At 42.1% G+C, this 21,818-nt stretch overlaps 1 protein-coding gene across 1 annotated transcript in view; it reads left to right on the forward strand.

Moving 5' to 3' along the window:
* dmd (dystrophin) overlaps positions 1-21,818 on the forward strand; it is a 137,171-nt gene that overhangs the window by 34,571 nt on the left and 80,782 nt on the right. The window contains exons 13-24 of the mRNA XM_074664873.1: positions 80-230; positions 1,175-1,294; positions 4,709-4,810; positions 5,233-5,340; positions 6,315-6,494; positions 7,798-7,967; positions 9,493-9,616; positions 10,497-10,575; positions 11,363-11,475; positions 13,055-13,183; positions 14,914-15,106; positions 19,055-19,200. Coding sequence (XP_074520974.1) covers positions 80-230; positions 1,175-1,294; positions 4,709-4,810; positions 5,233-5,340; positions 6,315-6,494; positions 7,798-7,967; positions 9,493-9,616; positions 10,497-10,575; positions 11,363-11,475; positions 13,055-13,183; positions 14,914-15,106; positions 19,055-19,200 — 1,615 coding nt within the window. The remainder of the gene's footprint in view (positions 1-79; positions 231-1,174; positions 1,295-4,708; positions 4,811-5,232; positions 5,341-6,314; positions 6,495-7,797; positions 7,968-9,492; positions 9,617-10,496; positions 10,576-11,362; positions 11,476-13,054; positions 13,184-14,913; positions 15,107-19,054; positions 19,201-21,818) is intronic.

Below are 21,818 nucleotides of genomic sequence, written 5' to 3' on the forward strand. Positions count from 1 at the left end.
TGAACCGTTCTTTAAAAGCACTCCTGTTTTGATCATGGGTGACCCTGTGACTCGCTGAGCTTTCTGTCTCCTCTTGTAGACTCCACGAGGTCTTGATGGGGCTGCAGCACCAGCAGCTGCAGCAGCTCACAAACTGGTTGGACGTGACGGAGGCGAGGATCAAGAGGATGGGGGCTCAGCCATTGGGTCCTGACCTGGAGGACGTCAAGCACCAAGTGGAGGAGCACAAGGTGATCCAGAGCTACAGATTGCTCCTGTGTTAATTTTTTATTGAAGCTGCGTTATTAAGGTGAAAATAAAGAAATCTCGCTCAGGAAATATTACCACGAGTGCAAAGCAATTCATTAGAGGTGAGAAACATCATTAGAGCTGATACCGGCAGTGCACATCAGCTTCACGCTGCTAGAAAGAGAAGTTTGTTTTATCCACAGTATAAAAGAATAAGTCAAATCATTACGAGCGAGGAATCATAATAGTTGGTACATTTCCTTTGGAGGCTGCTCAGACTCACCTCCAGATGACTGTGACACAGCACAAAGGCTCAAACAAAGACCAGCGCATCTTTGTTTCCTCCCGCTGCTGTTATCAAGGTCAAAAAAATGAATCATCATCTCAACAGAGATCTCATGGACTGCAGTGTGCTCCGGAGTCTCTCCGCTCTGCAGTCGATTGAACTCCATCTGTTGCTTTCACCGTTCGCAGGAAGAGCTGACACCTCCAGAACAAAAAAATCAACTCGGTGTTGTGAAAGGTTTCACCCTTTCTTTTCTTTGAGTGTACAGTTGTTTATTATTCTGAAGAGCGTGTTTCTCTTTCTGTTTGGTGCTCACCCTCCATCAAAGCATGAAGATTTAATATATGTACAGACATGAGCTGAAAGCTTCCCTTCCCTCGCTCCGTCTCCTCTCAATGTCATCCTGAATATAAACGCTTTACATTATTTACAGTTGCAGCAGCAACAAATTAAAAACTGCAGAAGAAAAAGTTTCCGTCAGTTGTTTGACGTCGCTTCTTGTGGTGATAATTGTAAGCTTTCTGTTCGCCTCCCGGTGAGAAAAACATCTCTGTGCTGAGCTCCTGTGGTTTTACAAGACACCGACGATGTTTAGCCTCTGCTGCCTCCAGTTGTTAAACCACTGCTGTGTGTGTGTGTGTGTGTGTGTGTGTGTTACAGCTCTTGCAGGAGGACCTGGAGCTGGAGCAGGTGAGGGTGAACTCCCTGACCCACATGGTGGTGGTGGTGGACGAGAGCAGCGGGGACAGTGCCACTGCTGCTTTGGAGAGCAAACTCCAGGTACGAGGACACACACACACACCAACACACACACTCTTTCTCCTCTCACTGTAAACATAATCACATTACCAAGAATCTGCTTCACATTTGTAGAGATTTGTGTTGTATGAAGTGAACGCTGGATGCTGGATTACTGTTTTCATTCCTGGACATGCACGTTCACTCAAATTTTCTCCTCACCATAAAAATCTCAGCGTTACTGATGCAACTTTTTCCACTTATATTCTAGTAGACAACTTAGACAAAAGTTTTGGTTCACAAAAAAATACTTTCTGAGTGTTTCCTGTCACATGACATCATCTGCTTCCAGTAGAAGACATCACAGATGCAAATCTTCCTGTAAAGAGCCAGTTTTCATAAACGTCTTATGATTTTCCCCCAAACTTATTTACAATTGTTCAATCATTCAAGTCTCTAGAGCAGTGTTTAGAAACAATCAATCAATTAATCAGTCTTTATTTGTATAGTGCCAAATCATACCAAACGGTATCTCAAGGCACTTTACAAAAACATTCACAGGTCTATCCACAACAGGCAGGCAGAAACCTCGGACAGAACCAGACTCATGTTAGACAGACATCTGCCTCGACTGTGTTGGAGTTAGAGACAGTTGTAAAAGTTTGTAACATTGTTGAGAAAGCATATCAACAAGTTTAGTTTTTGACATGAGATCAATTCTCATGTGATCATGACAGTATTTTAGTTTATAGTTTGCAACATTAGGGAAAAAAACTCAAAACCCAAAAACTCCTTGGTGCAGTGGCGTGCACAGACTTTTTGAGGGCAGGGGTAAGAAGAAGAAAAAATTGCACATATTACGTGTTTATCATATTTTAACCACCTAAAAGGGTGATTAAGGGTGTTTGCAACCAGGAGGCACTTAAGTACATATTTTGGCTCCTGAGAGGGCACTTCAGTGCGTGTTTTTCAACAATTGGGCCCCCCTCTGTGCACACCACTGCCTCAAGTTGAAGTTTTAACGTGGGCGTCAAAATTTCCTCAAGGTTTACAGAACATTTTTTTTAATTTATTTTATTTAACCTTTATTTAACCAGGAAAACCTCTTGAGATTAAAAATCTCTTTCACAAGAGTGTCCCGGCCTAGACAGCAGCACAATCAACAGTTTTATACAAACATATTTAGCCATCAAACACATAAAATGAGAATTCAATACATTAAGAAAGAGAGGTCACAATTCAGACTGCTTATTTTGCATTGATTGTAGTCTAAACATCTGCAGCCAGATGTGTTCGCCTCCAAGTTGCTCAGCATTGCCTTAAAAGTATCTCGTGACCCCAGATCTTTTAGTTGCAGGTCTTTTTGTAGTTCATTCCAAGCATGTGGAGCTGCAAACCTGAATGCCTTTTTGTCCCATCCAACACGAGCATACAGCAAACAATGATGAGTCAGAGATTTACTTGGAAAGTTTAAATGTAGTTTTAATTCTATTGTTGCAAAATAAATTATTAAATAGCATTGATATTATGCTAATCAATGCTAGAATAACGAGGGGGTCCCTGGAAAAGTGTCTCACCTGAAAGGGGTCCTTGGTCTAAAGAAGTTTGAGACCCCCTGCTCTTGAGTCACTCTCTACCAAAAAATTGTAGCCAGGATAAATTTTTTTTTGTTCATGGGATTATTTCTGTGAGTGGCAACAAAAGTTCCTTGTTAGCTAGCTGCTAACTAAAGGAAAACACTTCCTGCAGGGTTGCTTATAGTTTACTTGACACACAAGTGCTTACTATAGCTAATGCCCACACCTTCCATCCCCCACCTCTCATACACACATCACCTTTTTTATTCACTATGCCTATATTATTATCTTTTTAAAAAACGTCATTAGTATTATAATATAATTGTTTCTGAATAATTATTAGGTGAACTATTGACAAGCTGTGACCACCTGCAACAATTGTTGCCAGTCATAAAAATCCTTTTTCCTCAAAACAAAGTACAAAATGGAAAAATAAATACATAACATGATTCGGAATGACTCAACTAATAAAACTATATGCCTCTTCTAGTTATTTAAAGACAAAATATTCTAGACTGATGAGCTGAATGTGGCTCATATTGAGTATAATAAGACATTTTTAACTAAAATAAGAGAAAACACTTGATAAGATTCAGTTTTTGCAGCATGGATTACAGATAGAAAGTTGAGCACTGTGAGCCGCACACGACCTGAACTATGATGTGAAGCTTGACTCGAGCTGATTCCATCTCCAGAGGCTCAACCCATTGTCCTGGAGGTGGGGAATGAGTGAGGCCACGCACACAACCAGGAAGTGAAGAAACAGAGATGATTAGATGGGACTGAAACTTTCTGTGCATAAAAGTTAAGCTGCTCCGTCCCTAAAGCAGATTACCACAAAAATGAGACTCTCCCCTCCTAAGCTTGAGTCACTTCTGAAAGGAAAGAGTCATTTGCATGAATATTTTAATGCATCTGGAATTCACCGTGTCACATTAAGCGATTCAGGATGCAGGCCGTGCAGGAGTTGTTCTGCATTCAGAGCGTAATCTCACTTAACATCATTAGAAAGCAGATGAAACCGCGCGTTCGCTGGCTGCTTTCCTGCAGTGCGCTTTATTGCAAAATACAGGATGAGAGAGATAAATAGATGAGAGGGAATAGATGAGAGAGGAGACTGGTGCAGGAATGTGAGGATGCAAATAGAGGGTGCCTTCCCTGGTTTCTCCCCGCTGTTCCACTGTCGCTTGATTAATTACAGACCATTCATCTTAAGATTAACCTGCTGAGTCTCCTCCTCCACGTCTGTCTCACTCGTCTCACACTTTCTTCTCCTCATTTCCTCTCCTCCCCTCTGTCTCTCTGATGACTCTGTCAGCGGACACTTTCGGGGTTCCTCCCTTCTTCCAAGTTTAGTGAAACAGAAAAGCGTCTTTCTGACGTTTCGCTCAGCTGTTGATACGCCGATTCAGTGGAGAGGAGAAAAGCAAAGTTCTAACACTCAGGGCTAAACTTTATCAAAAAGTACGGGAGCCCTAAGAGGACACATTGCACCACCAAATCATTCATAATTTCCTCTCCTGACTGATGAGACATAAAACAGCTCCTCCTCTCTGTGTTTGATTAAAACTACGCTCCAGGTCAGTGGGACTCATTCACTCTGGATAAGAAATAAAGATATTTTTGTTCCTGTCATCTCTGGATTTCACGCCCGTCCACATTCACGATCAGCCCCGTCCCTCTGGGAGGGAGAGGACGGCGAATCAAACAGCGCTTTCTGGCAGCTGAGAGAAATTGAACTGGCAAGCGAAGGAACGTGGAGCCACAAGCGTTTGAGGCAGACGATTTAAAAAGAGGGAGTTTCATCGCTAATGTGGACGTTAATTTTTAATGTTTTATATTAATCTGTGTGTGTGTGTGTGTGTGTGTGTGTGTGCAGGTGCTCGGTGACCGCTGGGCAGCTATTTGCAGATGGACAGAAGAGCGCTGGATTCTTCTGCAGGAGATTTTGCTGAAATGGCAGCACTTCACCAACGAGCAGGTACCAGCAGGAGTGTGTGTGTGTGTGTGTGTGAATTCTAATTGAGATCATCTGAATATGACTTCCCTCTCAGTTTGAAGGCTTTAGAAGAGTTTCTCACTCAGTTACAGCTGAAACTCTTAGGAAAATAATGTGATAAAAATACTCGGGTGTCACATTAAATGTCATTTTACGAACTCAAACTTCAGATTCAGTCAAATTTTTAACTTAACTCAGCCCCTAAGCAGCAGATTTTTACCCCGTGGATCTCAGGAGGAACACCTGTGTCCAGAGCAGACTTACGATCTGAGAAAAAGAAGCTGCTAAACACTCCCTGACACTTGATAAATGTAGCAGAAAGGTCAACATGTGCATCGTGTGTCGCTCTATGAGCTAATAAATGAACCAACCCATGAGCGCCTCCTCCTCTCCTCTCTCCTCAGTGTTTATTCGACTCCTGGCTGACTCAGAAAGAGGAGCTGGTCCGTTCCATCAAGACCTCCAACCTGAAGGACCAGGCGGAGATGGTGGCCTGCCTCCGCCGCCTCGCTGTGAGTTTCTCCTCTTCCTTTCATCCCTCACCAGCTGCATTTACACTACACTTTTTCTCAAGGTTTAAACAATATTTCTGAAGTTTTGATAAAGATACACATCCACCTCTCCCTCCTGCTGCACTCTGATTGGTTCACAGCCACCCTGATGCCTTCACTGCTGACAGTACAACAAGACTTTTTTTTATAAAATGTAGTCTAAATGGGCTGAATATGTAATACATGCAAGATCAGACTTTAACAGACCTTTGTTATTGTTATGTGATTGTTAGAATTGTATCCTGTGAAAGAAGGGGCAGATACTATGAGAGTTTTTCTTCTTTCTGCTCCTTTTCATTCAGTTTTAGGGATCTTTTATTTTTTTTTTGTATCGATTTTTATTTATAAAATAATAATAAAATAAATAAAATAAATTTAAAAAATTGTTAAGATAAACCCCTTACACATTGTTTTTTTTTTACACACACACACACACACACACATATATATATATATATATATATATATATATATATATATATATATATATATATATATATATATATATATATATAACTTTTTTTTTTTTTTTTTTTTTTTTTTTACATATTTTTTTATTTATTTATTTGTTTATTTTTATTTTTACATTTTTTTATTTTGTAGTGTTTACTGAAATAATTCATAAGGGGAAAAAATGATAATATGATAATAGTCTTGGAAAGTGTTATGGAAAAAGTCACTCAGACTTTATGTAGTAGTCTAATGGATACCGAAAGCTATGTGTAATGCAAAACAAACTGCTTTTCCTTACAAAAAGACAACCTTAAAAAAGGAGAGAAAGGTGTTTCAATTGCACTTTTGCTATAAACTTCTAAAAAAAACCTCATGAAAATGTAAAAGTTTTTATCAAAATTTGAAATTATGGTGTTTTCATTATTATTTTGGAAGTGCAGCCATGAAAAGAACGAAACACTCAGACGTGTGTCTTCCTGCAGACTGTGAAGGCGGAGCTAGAGCTGAAGCGACCCACCATGGACAAGCTGTGCTCCATGAGTCAGGACCTGCTCTCCAGCGTCAAGAACAAGGAGGTGGCCAGCAAACTGGAGGCCCGGCTGGACAGCTTCGCCCAGCGCTGGGACCGCCTCATCCAGAGTCTGGAGATGAGCAGCTCCCAGGTATGACTATGTTACCACTTTTCTCCAGCAGAGGGCCAAATCTTTCACTCTTACTCACGCGTCCGTTAAAATCAGGATGGCTGAATATGACCTGTAACACAATGGAGCAGCCTTTCAGACAGATCCAGCGTAAGTTAACCCATTGACTTGAATGGAAACTTACCTGATCCGTTCACCGTGACGGAACGAAGACACACTGAGGACACGTCTGGTGTATTTCAGCCATCAGAGGTTGTTGAAAACCAACGGAGGGCTTCGACTGAGCAGAAAAAAGCAGAATCAGTCCAGAACCGTGTCTTCTGCCTCCACCTTCTCCTTGTTGCTCCAGTCAGCAGCAGCGTGCAATTATCACTCCTCATGATCAAATGTTGGATTGTTAAATTGTCACTCTCCCCCGCTGCTCTCTCATCTTCCTCAGTTAAATCCTCTCCCTTTCTTTTCATCTCGCTGCGATTTTCAAAAAAGTGCGTTTAGAAGTGACACACTCGCTGACAAGTGATAAGACGCAGATAAAAGGCTTATGTGCTGTTTGAATCTGCTGATGGAGATAGTGCACTGTCATGTCGCCTTTATTCTCCCAGCCCTGTGGAGTGTTTCGTACGGAGTAAATTAACAGAATAATTTAGAGAGAAGGTTCCAGAAAGGAACGTTTACGCCCTGAAGTGTGACTTCTCAGGCAGCGCTTTGTGTGCTCAAAAGCTCAGCGGGGGAAACTGAAAAGAAAGGAGCTTTGAGTTTTCCTCAAAATAAAAGTTAAACATGTAAAACTCACATCTGCCTGAAAAGCTAAACGCTAACAGCTCCTGTGTTAAGCTCTATTTTGAAAACTAGATGATCTTCTTTTTGACATGACATGACACCCCAATTTGTTACACACTCTTACATGATGTCGAACACTCACGCGCTTGTCAAACTCTTTTAAAGAGTTGTCTTCCTCCTTCTGATCTCCTCTCCTTCCCCTCTCAATTACTCGTCTGTTATAATCAGTCGGACGATTAGTGATTTGACCTCCCCAGGCGCACACACAGTCCTCTTCAGGTTTCCATGGCAGCTGTGCTCAAATTTCACAAACACACTTAAACACACTCTTCTATCAACAATCAACTTCCCTCTCTTGCGTTTTGTTGTACGGTTGATATGACTGATCTTTGACTCGTTGCCTCTGAAGGACACAGCAGCACTCAGACAGATGTTGGAAGGCGTTAACCAGCGATTTGGGATCTGTATGATTTTGACACATCCTTGTAAACCGGCACAGCACCTGCTGCTCCTGAAAAGTGTGTGTTTATATGTGTGTTTGCAGCTTTCATCGGCCGTCAGCCTCGCGCAGCAGTCCGAGCTGACCCACTCTGTCACATCCACTGTTACCAAGGTGACCACCAGGGAGAAGGTGGCGGCCCTGCGCCAGACCCGAGAGTCGCCGCCACCTCAGAAGAAGAGACAAGTGGTGGTGGATTCTGAACTCAGGAAAAGGTGTGTGTGAGCGTGTGTGAGGTGAGGTCTGGTTTGTAATGAGTGCATCAAACGCTGTTTATTAACTTGTGTGAAATGTTCAGTTTCATGCACCCGTTTCTGCTGTCCTACCTCAGCAGGTAGGTGATGAAGAGGATGATGGTAGACCAGGTCTGATAGTAGTAGAAGTTTCTGGAAGTCCTGGTGTAGTTTGTAGCGAGTAGTGACGCCTGTTGGATGAGTTGCAGCGAGATAACGAAGCGACTTTTCCACATTAGAGCTGTTTTTTCATATTTATTCTTTTAGCAGGCACAAGTAAACAGACTAATAGAAGCTTTTAACTTTTTCTACAAACAAAAACATATTAACACTTAACCCCATCCCGACTCCCTGTCCTACATAAACACTTTAAAAGTTTGTAAGGGGGAAGAAAAAGGAAAAGTTACACCATTCCTTCTTGTCGTGAGCAAGTGAGCAGATAAAGAGATAAGAAAAAAATAAATAAAGGCGACAAATATAGCAAACAAAAATCAAACAAATTAACAACTACAAAAAAATATAGATAAATACAAATAACAGCAAAGGTAAATGAGATATGGTGGTAAGATTTCATTTGTCTAGTTTTTAAATTAGCTATGTAGTTAATCATAGATCCCCAAACAGACTTGAATTTTCCAGGTGACCTCCTCAGATTATATATATATTTTTTTCCAGATCAGAATCAGAATCTGAATCAGAATACTTTATTGATCCCTGGGGAGAAATTTCATTTAGCTACATCCCTTTCAAGACATATAAGAAAACAAACATGGGGGAAAACTGGAATGGGAGAAACCTAGCAGCTGCTAGCTACCTAGCGCATCTTTGCAATAGGTATGAAATAGCAACATTTGGAGAAGAGAGAGGGAAAAAAGGTCAATTCAAGACTGTTTCTCACAGGGGGCGTAGTTTGAGATTGAGAAAAAACACCTCAGCATATAAGCACATGATAAACAACAAAGAAAAACTTGAAGACTTGCACAAATGTCACCGCTCAGCCTTACTCGGGTCTTACTCATACACCCATACTAAGGATGCTAAAGTGATACGCTTCCTACACTTCCTCCCAGCTGTTTGAGGGTCAGATACAACTCCAAAAACAGCTTTTTCTGCACATGGCTTCATCTTTTTAATGCCTCAGCAAGATGTTTAAAAACAGCTGCCTAATAATCCTGCAGACAACAGGACCAAAACATGTGCGTCATATTTGCTGATGTCATGTGACATCTATTGCATATATATCGTTGACATTGGGATAGATTTTGGAAAGTTTAAAATTTTATCAAGACGAAGATGAGAGATTAAGGTGTAAGGCCTTTCTGGTTTGTGGAGACCTGTAAAATAGAGTTAAGAATAAGCTACGGACCTGGGAATAGTAGTTCACTGAAGCTAGCGAAGACATCATTAGTGTAGAGGTCTTTTAGTCTGAGAAGGCCCAGAGAGAAAATCATCGTGTGACTTTTAATGTGATATCTCTGCATGTGTGTGTGTGTGTGTGTGTTCGTAGGTTTGATGTAGACTTCACAGAAGTCCACAGCTACATGACCCGCGGCGAGGCCCTCCTCCAGAGCCCCGAGTTCTCTGTGTCGCGAAAGGACGGCAGCATCCAGGAGCTGCATGACAAAGTGCAGGTGAACACGCCGTACCCGTGTCTGTGTGTGTGTGTGTGTGTGTGAGAGAGAGTGAGGTGCCCTGCAGAGTTTAATCTCCAGAGGCCCCGTGATGCTGAAATAACAAGGTTCCAGCACACAGTCGTGGTCGGGAAATGAATTTTAGCTTCCGTGTAGCAATCTCACCTGAGGCGTGATTATGCAGAGACGGGACGCGCTGATGTGGCGCCACACTGAGGGTTGAGACGCGGCAAAGTGACCATAATGGAGTTTGCAGTACATGTCAGCTGACTGGAGTGTCTCACGCACACACACACGCACACACACACACTCCACAATCTGTGAGAAGTGAAGAGCGAAATCTTTACGATAAACACAAACAAGCAGAACATCTCACACAGCGTGATGTATTTCACACACAAATGGACGCCATCTGCTACAACTTCAAATTAGAGGCAGAGACATTTATTTACCCAACACCCCCTTCACACAAATACATTGATACAGAATTAGAAACACGTCTCGCACTCACCAAAAACTCCCTGATTCATCACAAGCTGCAGATTAAGCCCGGCTGTGATTATGAATCCTGCAGAATAAATGAGCTACAAAGACTACAACTCCCAGGAAAGTGTGAGACTGTAAAGTGTTGCCCTCAGAGCTTTCTGTTTCCTGCGTGTAAAACGAGTCGAGCAGCTCAGGTCGTCCTAAATGTCGCCGCAGCAGGACGAGATCAGAGGTGTTTGAGCGCCGCACGACTCCTCATTCACTTGGAGCAGAATTGAGCATTGATTTTTCTGCTTTTTAATCTTTTCCCTGCAATAAATAAGAATTCTCCCTCCTCTCTTTCTGAATCCTCTCATCCTTTCATCCTTTCACTCTTTCTCCTCCTCTTCCTCAGGCGATAGAACGCGAGCGGCCGGAGAAGTACCGGAAGCTTCAGGAGGCAACACGCACGGCGCAGACCCTGGTCGAGCAGGGTAACACACACACACATATACACACGCATGCACGTGCACTCACACACATTCATTCACATGCATACAAACACATGCACGCACACCCTGTCTGTCCCCATGGCAACCCCCTCCACCTGTCCCACCCTCTTCCCCTTGTCTCCATAGAAACACTGTCAGAGAGAGGAACAGAGGGAGAGATGTTTCTTCTCCTCCGTCCTCTCCTCTGTCCTTGTGCAATTGTTGGTCTGAAAGCAGAGAAACACTCGCTTCACGCTTTTCTCTTTTTTCACTCCTGCTCTTCCTCTTCTTCATGTGTGAATCAAAACGTTTCTGCACAGCATCGTTTATTCCCAAACATCCAAAGTTTAAACTTGAGCGAGTGCGGACCTTGTGCAGCATACTGTACCAGAAAACATCAGCCGTCCTCTAGACATGTAAATAATTAAGCTCTGATTACAAGAAGGGAGGAAGCAATCTGTGGAAAACATGAGACACAGACTGCTGACTGCAACAGGCCCAGATATCTGCCCTGAAAGAGGCAGGAGCTGCTTGTTTACAACTTTAGCATTGATCTCTATCTCCTGGAAACTCATGCAGGTTTGATTTTCCAGGCGCCGGACTCTTCCCGGCACTTCAAACTGCCAAAAATGTCAGTTAGCTGCAGGTTTGACTGCAGAGTCAGGTGTAAGTGAAGAGACAGCTCCCCTACAGATGACATTCAACACATTCCTGTTGTATTTATACCTCTGCTCTGCCTGTGTGTGTGTGTGTTTATGACAGCATCCCTCTCTCTGTCTGCGCCCCGCAGAGGGAAGCCGTGCTGATGACATTGCCCAGGCAGCAGAGCAGCTGAACCAGCGCTGGGTGGGATTCTGTGCCCTGTTGGCAGACAGGCTGGCATGGCTGGCTTACCAGGCGAAGGTAATCACACAAACGCATCCCCCACAGTTTTATTACTATTATTATCTCCTTTACACCAGACTACAGCTGACACCTGCTGTGGAGAAGCAGCGTCCTCCAGGTTTAGACATGTCTGCCTGACATGTTTGGAGCATGAGGACGAGGAGTTAATTTTAGTCGCACATAAAGGTAGGGTCTGCAGGAATTTTCATTACTTGTTAGTAAACATAGCATTCAAACTGGACTCCTCCTCCTGGGCTCAGTGCCAGCTGCAGCACACACCCACAGCCTTTGATTGTGACTACATGAACACACTCACTAGCTCAGCAACCACCTGTAGCACCACGTTTCTGGAAGAGACTCGAGAGCTGTGCATCTGAATTGGCATGCTAGCACTAGCTAATCACCAGTATTTGACACATACCTGGTTAGCATAGCTAACACATGTCACTTTTCATCCCGTGCTGCACTCCAAGCTTCACACTGGTTCACACTAAAAAGCTTTATCCGTTTGCCGTTTTGTTTCACTAGTTGGTCAGTTTAAGGCTTGAGTACCTCGTTTGGTGCACGAGTTCTCCAACTCCATTAATCAGATTAGCATATCATTCATTGATGTTTCAGTCTCCTGAATTGCCTGGCCGTGGCAGTCAATGTGCTGAGAACTGTGCCGCTAAAGTTGAGATGTTTTATTCTTCAGATTTGAGCAGCATCGCCATCATGCCAGGGGTCAATGTTGGCGCTAGATTGCTAGCAGCACATGTTGTCTCTTGGGTAGCAAGAGGGTTTTCTAGCTCCTCCGGCTACGCTCCCTCATTACTCAGACCGGAAGTGATTTGTTTCACTTTGGTTGCGTTTTTCTTCCTCTGTGCTACGTCCACTAATTGTAGCCGCTTGGGATAGCTTCTTCCACTTGCTAATGAACAAACAAAGTCATTTGCACCCTGTGCACTCTGTGATTGGCTGACATACATGCTTACTCTTTGCCCAGAAACGTCCTAGTTCAACCAAAACATCAACATCCAGGCAGAGGAGGGGGTATGAGGCAGACACAGACACTGACACACATGTGTAGAAGCCCAGAGGAGACGATAGAGTAGGATTATTCCTGTAAAAGTTGACTTTCTATTTTTTTAGGAAAATTCTGCAAACTCTACCTTTAATTAAACAAGTTGCAAAGGATGATGGTCTCTGTAGTTTCCACTTTCCTTCATTCTAAAGGTGAAAAAAGCAGAGTGTGAGAGCTAAATCAGTCACACTTTCCAGGTAAAGGGCGAGAAACTCAAAGTAACATGACTCACTGAGTAAGAGAAACCAGACGGATGTTATGTTGAATTTTTTACATTTTATATGCATACATGACAAAAAAAGCCAAGAGAAACAAAATCAAAATCCAAAGAGAGAGTGAAACAAAACAAAAAATATGAAATTAAATAAATTACTTAATTTATTAATTAAAAAAGAGGTGAACACATTTATAAAACATCATCATTTCTTTCTTTTCTTTTTTTTTTCCTTTCCTTTACACTCAGAGTTCATTGAAAAGGAAAACATCTCCCTTGTTCCTTTGACTGCACTTTGATCCTGTGTGTGTGTGTTGCAGGTTTTGGCGTTCTACAGCTTGTATGAGCAGTGTGAGCAGGCTGTGGACAGCAGCGAGAACTGGCTCAAAGTGCAGGCGCCGCCGGCGTCTGAGCCCGAGCCGCTCCGAGTGCAGCTGGAGCGATGTCGGGTGAGTCGATCGAGCTTTTCTGAGTTGATGTCCTGAATTCGTCCATTTGTCCTCAGCGATGTTTCATTGTGTGACTTATTCTGCCTGTTTGAACTTCTGTCTCTTTTCATGCATCTGTTTGTCTCAGCAATGTTATGTAAGTATTCCTATTCCTCATTATCTGACCCCACCCTGAACGTAAAGGAGTTTTATTAGATGAGCATTAAGAAAAGTCTCCTTAGCTTGTTGTAAAATCATCCTGTTCACTCGTCTTTTCATCGTAGCTCAGCGACTGTGAAAAAGACCTTTAAAAAAGTAATCGAGAAAACTTTGGACGGTGCCAATTTGGCAATTTAAGGGGAGGCATGGAGGCGGCTGCTTCAGACTGAATGTGGCTTTGAAGGAGCGGGCGTGGTATTGACCAGCAGGAAAACACACACTCCGACAGGTTTACTTTGATAGCATTCAAACAAGAGGAGCGGAAAAGTGACAGGCAGCTCTGGATAAACACAGGAGAGGTGTAATTAAAGCGAAAGGAAGGACGCGGAGGGAAAGAGACGAGCAAATGCCACGAGAAAAAAAAAAGTGAAGAGAATAAATCAGAAGAAAGCAAAACGAGGAGTTATCAGATGAAGCAGAAGTAAAGAGAAATTAGATTCAGTTTCCAAGAACATCGAGCATCTGCTGCAGACAAATTCACACAAACAGGAGCGCCCACACACACACACACACAGACACGGAGCTGCTGTCTTTTCATTAAACAGGAAAAGGCTTCAGAGAAAATAAAATATTTACTGAAACTTTAAAACGACCTTCCTGCCGGCGGATCGCACCGCCAACTGTTTAGTTTATGAAAATATTTCCCGTCCAGCTTCTAAATGCTTGTGTTTTCTAACATTACTCATGAATAAGGAGCGTGTCTCCTGACTTTAGGCGACGGCGCCGACTCGGGATCTGTTAGAAGGGGGATAAGAGCGAGCTGCAGTCGAAGCTTTAACCCTGCAGGATGCTTTCGGTGAATATTAACCTGCCTTACCTGCTCAATCCTGGGCTGATCCTCCTCATCTTTGATGTGACACGACGTGAATAAGTCAGGCTGTGGAGGATCAGTGGGAGGAGAAACTGGATGTGTTGTTTCTTATATTTCAAGCGGGATTCGACCCACGCTGCTCGTTGGTTTTAATCAGGCTGGACTTCTTAGCTTCACTTCCACTCTGTGTCAAAGTTATCTCCGTCTCCAGCTGCTTGATTCTGCGGATTAACTCCACTTTTAATCACAAACATCAGTCTCATAGAGCTAAAGAGGAAACCACTTTTTATCAACATTCACACCTCGCAGAGAAGACGCATCTCTGCTCCCCCTCCGCTGCCTCGACAAGCAAACTTTGTACTACACTGCTGGAAAATTACAGAAACATTTATGCTGCTACAGCCCTTCCCTCTGCTGATGAAGCAGTGATTTGTCTCCCGTCTTTCTACATTTTGAACTCCAGGAGAAACAGCTCCACAGCTCTGTTGCAGTTTTGCTGAGCTGGTCCAATTTCCTGCTTGGTTTCCTATTCATTATCAACTGGGAGTGTGTTTAAACTTTTTCTGTGGAATAGATCTGAATAAGCAGAAGGCAAATGGAGTGGATGAACGTGATTCTTTAACGCGGATCGCTTTTTATGGAGCGGTTCTTACACCACAAATCTCTGTAAAAAAAAAAAAAAAAGAGGAGTTCATCATTTTTTTTCTTTTGGTTCCTGCAGGAGGAAGTGGCTCGCCTGGCCGCCCTGCAGCCACAGGTGGACCTCCTGGAGAAGCGACTGCAGGAGCTGAAGGAGGCAAAAGAAGGAGAGGAGGATCCGTCGGCCTTCCTGGATGCAGACATCGTGGCCTTCAAAGAGCACTACCTGAAAGTGCTGGAGGACCTGAGGGAGAGGGAGCGGCAGCTGCAGCTGGGTGAGTGACCTCTGTTTGTTTACCTGCCCCCTGCTCCACTCGTTTAGGAGCCAGGTATTTACGCAGAGAGCTCGTTAATATTCAGAAAGATGAAAACAGGCTGCCTATCAGTCCTCGCTCGCATCATTAATTCAGAACTCAGATTCTTCTGGTGCTGCTCAGGTTGCTCGACCTGCTTCAGTTCCCATTCAGCACAAGCCCTCGTCTGTAATTCAGCACTGACTGATTCATAAAGTTTAACACCCAGGCTTTGCCTTTCCTGTTAAAGCCTCACATCTTTACATGACAAACGACGGCCGCGTCGCAGACCTGCTGCTGCCCCAGACATTAAACAGCACGTTACCACCGCGACTTCTGAATCAGACGTGAAAGTTCTGGAAGAAGCCGGCTGTTTATCAAAATAGACATTTCAATTACTGAGGGAGGGTAAATTCAAAGAGAAGCATTTTTTTGTTTTATAGGAGTTATTGAGCAGCTCTTAGAGGAAGATTAAAATCAGATTTCCATTAAAAAGCCGGGCTATTAGGTACACAATCAGAATTTTATTACCGTAAAATATGGATTAGAGGCGACTTTGGTTTGTTTCAATCTCAAGGGGCCAGTTGTTGAAAGAATTTAATCTGGATCATTTCTTGCTATTGAAGATCAGGGGATTAGTCTCAGTTTTATGCTATTTTTTCTTTTTTTATATTCTGTTTTTATTAAAAATAAAGTTTCATAGTATCACTTATTTGATTCCTCGGAGATATAATTTTTCCTTTTTTTTCCTCTTCCTCACTGTCCATTCGTTTTTAACATACATAAATGGATTAGATACAAAGAGGAAAATAAAATAAATAAATAAATAAATAAATAAAATAAAATAAAATAAAATTAAATCAAATTAATTAAAAAATGATGATAATAATGACGAATATCTTTTCCTTTGTCAATTTATAAGTCTGTCACGTCAGCTAAATATCCTTTTTGTAAACATCTAAAATATATATTAAAGAGGGCCCAGGGGAAAAAACAGACACATAAACAATAATAAGTGAAGAAATAATAATAAAAGTAGTAAAATAATAGTGATTATTTGAAAAATAAAAATATGAAATATTATTTAAAAAAAATGAGAATCATAAATCAGAAAAATAATATGCACATGAGTGTACATAGTCTGATTTTTTTTTAATAAAATAAAAAACAGTCCTGGGATACTGTCTAAATCAAGATAATAATGACATTTTTAGATATCAAAGTGATTCATCTGATCTAATCTGATTACCAAATCTGATCAGATTACCTTCGAACAACTGGCCCAAGCTGCTCAGATGAGAGCGACGCCCACACGTCACATCAGACGGACTCACAGTCTGTCCCCACAGCATCCATCTGCTCGTTGTGTTTGCTGAAAAGCAGAACAAACATGAGATCTCACAAGCGTCAACATCAGGGGCGAATACGTCTCTGTTTCTATATCATCCACACACCAATTACCACCACAAAGCAGCGTTGGATCAATCTGGCTGGCAGAAAACAACACTTACCACGCCGTACAGCTGATATCAGAGAGATTATTCTATTTCTGGCCTGAGTTTGATGTGGGAGACGGCGCTCTGAGGAAAACATCATGTGCTTTTTTAGCCAAATGACCTCAGTGTAACAAACATCTACCTCGTTATCCCAAGCTTTGAGGGAGAGTCTGAATCACTGCCCACTGAGCACACACAGGGAGACAGAATCTACATCCTGTGAGGGATCATGATGTTAGATTTCAGTCTGGCACCGTTTACACGTCACCGTGCTGATTTTACATCCAGTGACTCAGACTCTGGTGTGAACGAACACTCATGCAGTGACACCTCTCCACCTGTCGTCACGATGAGCATCCAGCGGGAGTGCCAGTGAGTCACTTTAGTCCAATTTTGAAGTGCTACTCTCACTCCGTCTGCGTGTGAAGACGCTCTCTGAGGCTTCCGGAGAGAAATCACTGACGACGAGACTTAATGAGACTGAAGAGGAAGATTTAACTCCAACAGATGCTGAGACACAACGAGAGCAGATCGCTATTTATATCAATGAGGGGGAAAGTGATGGAGGCAGGGGAATGTGATTGGAATTTTTAGAGAAATCATTTTTAAATTTTGGTGGAAAATAAGAATTTGGTCAATAACAAAAGTTTAACTCAACACTTTGTTGATAACCTTAGTTGAGGTCAGAGGTTTCCTGTCAGTCTTCCTCTGGTTTGCACGGACTGTATCTGACTTTCAACTCCCTCCACAAGTTTTCTATGAGGTTGAGGTCTGGAGACCGGCGAGGCCACTTCAAGACCTTGAAATGCTTTTTACAGAGCCACACCTTCATTGCCTGAGCGTCACCATTCATCCCTTAACACGGATCAGTCACCCTGTCCCCTTTGCTGAAAAACAGCCCCAGAGCATGAGGTTTGCACCGCCATGCTTCACAGCAGGTGTGGTGTTCTTCTTCCTCCAAACACAAAGAGTTAAGTTTTTACCAAAAAGTTCTTTTTGGTTTCATTTGACCTCATAATTTTCTCCCAGTCCTCTTCTGGATCCTCCATATGCTCTCTGGGAAACTTCAGACATGCCTGGACATGTCCTGGTGCTGCAGGATTTGAGTCCCTCTGGGTGTTATGCTGCAAAAAAAATGAAACGTTATCAAGTGTTTTTTTTTTTTTAATGAGGTCTGAATTGCTTGTTAAAAGTTGAAAAAAAATCTGCCAATGGAACAAGAGAAAAGTTACTTGTTTTGAGACATTATTATAGTTTCAAGCAAATTTTTAGTAAATTTCTTTTGTTTTTTTTCTGGACTGATCAGTTGAATGTGGCTCATATCAAGTATAACAAGACAGTTTTTACTGAAAATAAGACAAAAATACTTGATAAGATTTCAGTTTTTACTGTATGTAACTTTGGTCCCAGCCCTCTGCAGGTCAATCATCAGGTCCCTTCATGTAGTTCTGGGGTTTTTGCTCTCAATGGGATGTGATCTTGCATAGGGCCCCAGATGGAGGGAGATTCTCAAAGGTCTTGTATCTTTTCCAGTTGCTCCCACAGTTGATTGATTCACACCAACCTGCTCCCCTGGTGTAGATTCACTCTTCCCAGCCTGGTGCAGGTCTACATTTTTTTCCCTAGTGTCCTTGGACAGCTCTTTGGCCTTGGCCTTTGTTGAGTTTAGAGTCTTGACTATTTGAGGCTGTGGACAGTGACGAGATGTCACAGCGGTTACGCCTAATGAGTGGAAGAAAGAGAGAGATGAGTGGCAGCATTGGCCTAAATACCGTCTAAACGCTAAATTAAATCAAAAAATGTAAAAATGTGAAAGAGCTGTTGCGCGTTTGATTGAACAAACATGTTTGAAAGCAATCAGAGCTATCTTTAGACAGGGTACTGAAAGTCTAAGAGAAACTGATGGATCGCTGTAATGTACAGAAACAATCCAGGCAACGAAAGCTGGATTTGTGGTTCACATTTTGTGTCAGAAAACGGTAATTTATGCTGGAGTTTTGGGTCAAATCATTCCTTAAATTATGAAATCTCTTAATGTTAGCATTTTTCATTCAGCTAGATTTTTCATCACTGAAACATTTTTGTCTTTGTGTGACAATTATTTTCTTTCATTTTTCATTATTATTATTTTTTATCTTTTTTTATTTTATTTATTTATTTATTTATTTATTTTTCTCTTTTATTCTGAAAAACTTAATGCAGATTTGGCCTTTTTTTGGGGGGGGGGGGGGGGGGGGGGGGGTTATATGCATGTTCATTGTAACAAATGGTAAATTTCTGCTCACCTCGTGCCAAAAATTTAATAAAAAAGAATGTTGAAAAAAAATAAAATAAGTATATATGTAACTTCAAAAAAAAGAAAAAAATTACAGACCTGGCTGACTAAAGACTTTTCCGCCCCACTGTATCTTTCTCTCATCTCTTTCTGTGTCAGTTCTGGAGAGCTTGCCCCCAGCTCGGTACAAAGAAACCATATCCACACTGTTGGCATGGCTACAACAGTGCGAGGCCAAGCTGGCCATCCCGTCCACGGCTGTTACAGAGTACCCTGTCATGGAGCAGAGGCTGAAGGACGTTCAGGTACGCTCACACACACAAACACACTCACACCTGTGCAGCAAGTCTGCAGATGAGCGCTGTTTGAATCCAGAAGTAGAGTTAACGCGCAGGTTATTCTGCCAAAGCTGCAGAAATGTCTGATTTCTTTTCATTCTTTTGATGCAAACGAGCACTTGAGCATCTGAGCGTCATAAAGTGGAGATAAAAATCATGCATAATGGGCTATTTATGGTAAAGTAAGTGAGTTTTCACGACTTCTAAGACTGTATCTGCTCATGATCTTGTATGAATCACGGTTAATTACGCCGTAATGCGTGTCTGCTGTAATCCCATCATCCGCTTGGAGCGAGCGGTGATTCAGCCCATGGTGGAAATGCCTCTGTATCCCCAACACCGCTGCTCCGATCTGTTTACAAATTCCCATAAAAAGCCAAAATGGATCTGGCTTCTGCGATCCTGTGGGGCCGTATAACACTGTAATCAGTTTTTACTACGAGCCGTAAAGTTATACTGCCACCGGCGCTGCCAAACTGCCAAAGCAGCACTCTTTTAAAGGCCGCTTTTCCGCCGCTCTTTGAGGTAGCAGACAGAGGATAAAGACCAGGAGAGAAAATAGATGACATGCCCCATTAAGTACGAGTCTGATTCATACCCACAACCCGGTGGGTAAACCCACTGTGGATCTGATACATCAGGACACCCCTCAGTAGCTGCTGTAAACATAAAATCCCTGTAAAATAGAGGAGGTCATTCTCAGCGGAGACAAAACCACCTGTTTACAGCGGAGGAGGCGTTAAAGAGGGCAGTCTGCATCCTGCCTCCAGACCCTGATAAAAACCTCTCAAGCACCATCTCCTAAGGGAATAACCTGTACTAGAATATTAATCCTCGCTGTTACAGATCATCTCTGAGCTTCAAGGCCTCACTGTCAACTCAGGCGCCTCGACGCAGCCTTTGTTTTCTCTAGTCTGACTCGTTTTCTTCGATCAATAAAGAGGAAAAAAAATCTGTGTTTGTATCCATATGATCCATAACCTCAGGGTTATAATTATGAGCCTGTTAGGAAAGATGGAGACAGGCTAAAAAAAGGAGGATTAACAGTTGTAGGAGAGCTGTAGAGCTGTGGTGTGAGGAGAATCAGAGGAGTTAGCGCTGTTAGCTAGTGATATATAGCCTAATGCTGTGTTCAGAGGTCTATCAGATGTCTACACTGCAAAAAACTTATCTTATCAAGTATTTTTCATTTAGTTTAAGGAAAAATTGTCTTTTTACACTTGATATGAGCCACATTCAACCGATCAGGCCAGAGAAGCGTCTTGTTTCAAGTTATTTCAAGACTAAAATGAGGTCTGGATTGCTTGTGGGAAGTAAAGAAAATCTGCCTATGGAACAATGTGGCTCAGATTTAGTCTAAAAAGACATTGTCTACTGAAAATAAGACAAAAACACTTGTTAAGACTTCATTTTTTGCAGTGTACCCACTAATCTCGAGTCAAAATGTTTAAATGTTAAGTATACTTTGTCTTTTTGGTCATACTATAGAAGGATTTATTCCTTGTGTTAAATTTCCCCCCAAAAAATCGCATTTAGATTATTTTCCAAAATTGCCCTAGGTGGCGCCCTATGAGGTTTGCCCTCAAGCAAGTGACCTGGGTTCGAGGGAACCCTGCATGTCATTCCCCACTTCTTTCACCTTGTTTCCTAGTCTATCCTCTGTCCTGTCCTCTCTGATTAAAGGCATAAAAAGCTAAAAAAAAACACTTAAAAATGATTTTTAGGCTCGTATTTCTGCGTCCATCCATCCAAACACATTTAAATCATCTAAATGGAGGGTTTAATTAAATAAAACTTAGGAAGAAGCATATTTACATTAGCTTAAAGTGGAATAAAGAAAAGTGAGTCCCTTTGCTACGTCATATGACACCGTGTTGGAAAAAAAAAAGCTTTTTTTTGTTGAATAACAAACAAAATCAATGATTGACTTATTCTACAGCCATTATCAGATGAAGTTAAGTCTTAGTTTACAAAAATCTAACCTTCAATATGCTTTTTCATCTGGTTTCAGTTTGTTTGGTTCAGATCTTCCTCCTCATAAATTTTCATCAACGTCCAGCTTTAATCTGCTTAATCTGCAGCTTTATTTTTAAAATTTCATAAGAAATTCCTGAAACAAGCCCAAATCTTGAAGCTCGGCTTTTTATCTGCTTAATATTCAGAGAGCAGGCCGGAGCTGGTGTGTGTGTGCATGTGTGTGTGTGTGTGTGTTTGTCTACAACACTTCAATTATGAGAGGCGGGTGAGCAGAATCCCAGCGGAGCAAATCAGTGTCTCTGTTTATCACAATATCTACCTGCAGAAAACCACACACACACACACACACACATAAACACACACATACTCACAGTCTGAAATGTGTCAGTGAGACGACACAAAGGATGAGAGAAAAGTCTTTTTTTCACCAACCCAAGGAGTACGAGGCCTTTTCTTCTTCTCTTGTTGTTGTTTTAGCGCCGCTGATTTCTATCTGGGACCTCAGTGAAGGTCACACTACAAAGAGAAGTGTGTGTGTGCGTCGTTAAAGTTGATAATGGTCTCTAAGCCGAGCAGGGAGATCAAGCCGTGTAGCCTCAGATTAATTA

This window comes from Halichoeres trimaculatus, unplaced genomic scaffold, assembly GCF_033239565.1.
Source record: "Halichoeres trimaculatus isolate MK-OKI-2021-1 unplaced genomic scaffold, fHalTri1.1 fHalTri1_scaffold_24, whole genome shotgun sequence".
Taxonomy (NCBI): Eukaryota; Metazoa; Chordata; class Actinopteri; order Labriformes; family Labridae; genus Halichoeres; species Halichoeres trimaculatus.